At 49.5% G+C, this 1143-nt stretch overlaps 1 protein-coding gene across 1 annotated transcript; it reads left to right on the top strand.

Annotated features, from left to right (window-relative positions):
* Positions 1 to 485: 485 nt before the first annotated feature.
* On the top strand, positions 486 to 920 carry LOC121419683 (uncharacterized protein K02A2.6-like). Its single transcript, XM_041614143.1, has one exon. The coding sequence runs from the start codon at positions 486 to 488 to the stop codon at positions 918 to 920; it is 435 nt and encodes a 144-aa protein (XP_041470077.1).
* Positions 921 to 1143: the final 223 nt, after the last annotated feature.

Genomic DNA, 1143 nt, shown 5'->3' with positions numbered 1-1143 from the left:
ACTTCAATTGGTGGCCCTCAAATGGTGGCCCTCACTTTCTCCATAGATTCGCGAAGTGTACAAGACAACACACAGCGTGACCCCATCCACTCGGTAGCTGACCTGAAGTCGCAATACCCGCAGCAGTTTGACGCTCGATCGGTGATTTCGCTGGAGAGTACCACATTGTACTAAATGATGGTGCCCATCCTGTCGTGCATGCCCCCCGTTAGTGCTCAATCCATATCTGCGGTGAGCTGAAAGCTGCACTTGATGACATGGAAAACAAAGTGTCATTCGCCGAGTCACTGAGCCCACCGACTGGGTCAGTAGTCTAGCCATTTCGCGCAAGGCAAACGGTCAGCTGCGCATAGCTCATATCCAATGCCAAAGAATTGACATGCAAAAACGGTGTCTACACAACTCACTGACCAACATACACCACAACTCCACAGGTGACTCTCAGTGTCACAAACTTGACAGCAAAACATGGGTTTTGGCAAAACATGGGTATTGCATTGCATTTGGATGCAGAAAGCCAACTGCTGACCACGTTCAACAGCCCGTTTGGACGGTATTGCTACAAGCGTATGCCATTTGGCCTAGTGATGAGCCAAGATGTGTTCCAGCACCGAATGGACCAGAACTTAGAGCAGTGCATTGGCGTCATCGGGATCACAGATGACATTGTCGTGCTCGGAGACTCGCAGCAGTCACATGATAGAAATCTGTACGCTTTGATGGAGGTTGCGGCTAAGTCAGATCTGAAATTCAACAGCAGCAAGTGCTCCATCAATCAGGAACGAGTCGTTTTCTTTGGCATGGTCTACGACAAACATGGTGTCCATCCGGATCCAGCAAAGGTCCACGCAGTGAAATCTATGCCAACTCCACGTGACAAGACTCAACTGCAGGAGTTTTGGGGATGGCTACCTACCTGAGCCCGTTCATCCCCAACCTCTCTAGCCGTACAGCAGATCTTTGGCAAGACAATGATTTCGTTTGGTCCGAAAACCATCAGCGAGCTATGAATGACATACGCGATCAGATCTGTGAGAGTGCTACCCTACGTTACTTTGACTCCAACAATGAGAGCATTATACAGGTAGACGCATCATCTCGCGGATTAGGAGCTACACTTCTCCAAGATGGAGAACCCATCGC

Source organism: Lytechinus variegatus, chromosome 8, assembly GCF_018143015.1.
Source record: "Lytechinus variegatus isolate NC3 chromosome 8, Lvar_3.0, whole genome shotgun sequence".
NCBI classification, from domain to species: domain Eukaryota; kingdom Metazoa; phylum Echinodermata; class Echinoidea; order Temnopleuroida; family Toxopneustidae; genus Lytechinus; species Lytechinus variegatus.
This window is presented reverse-complemented; position numbering and strand designations above follow the sequence as displayed.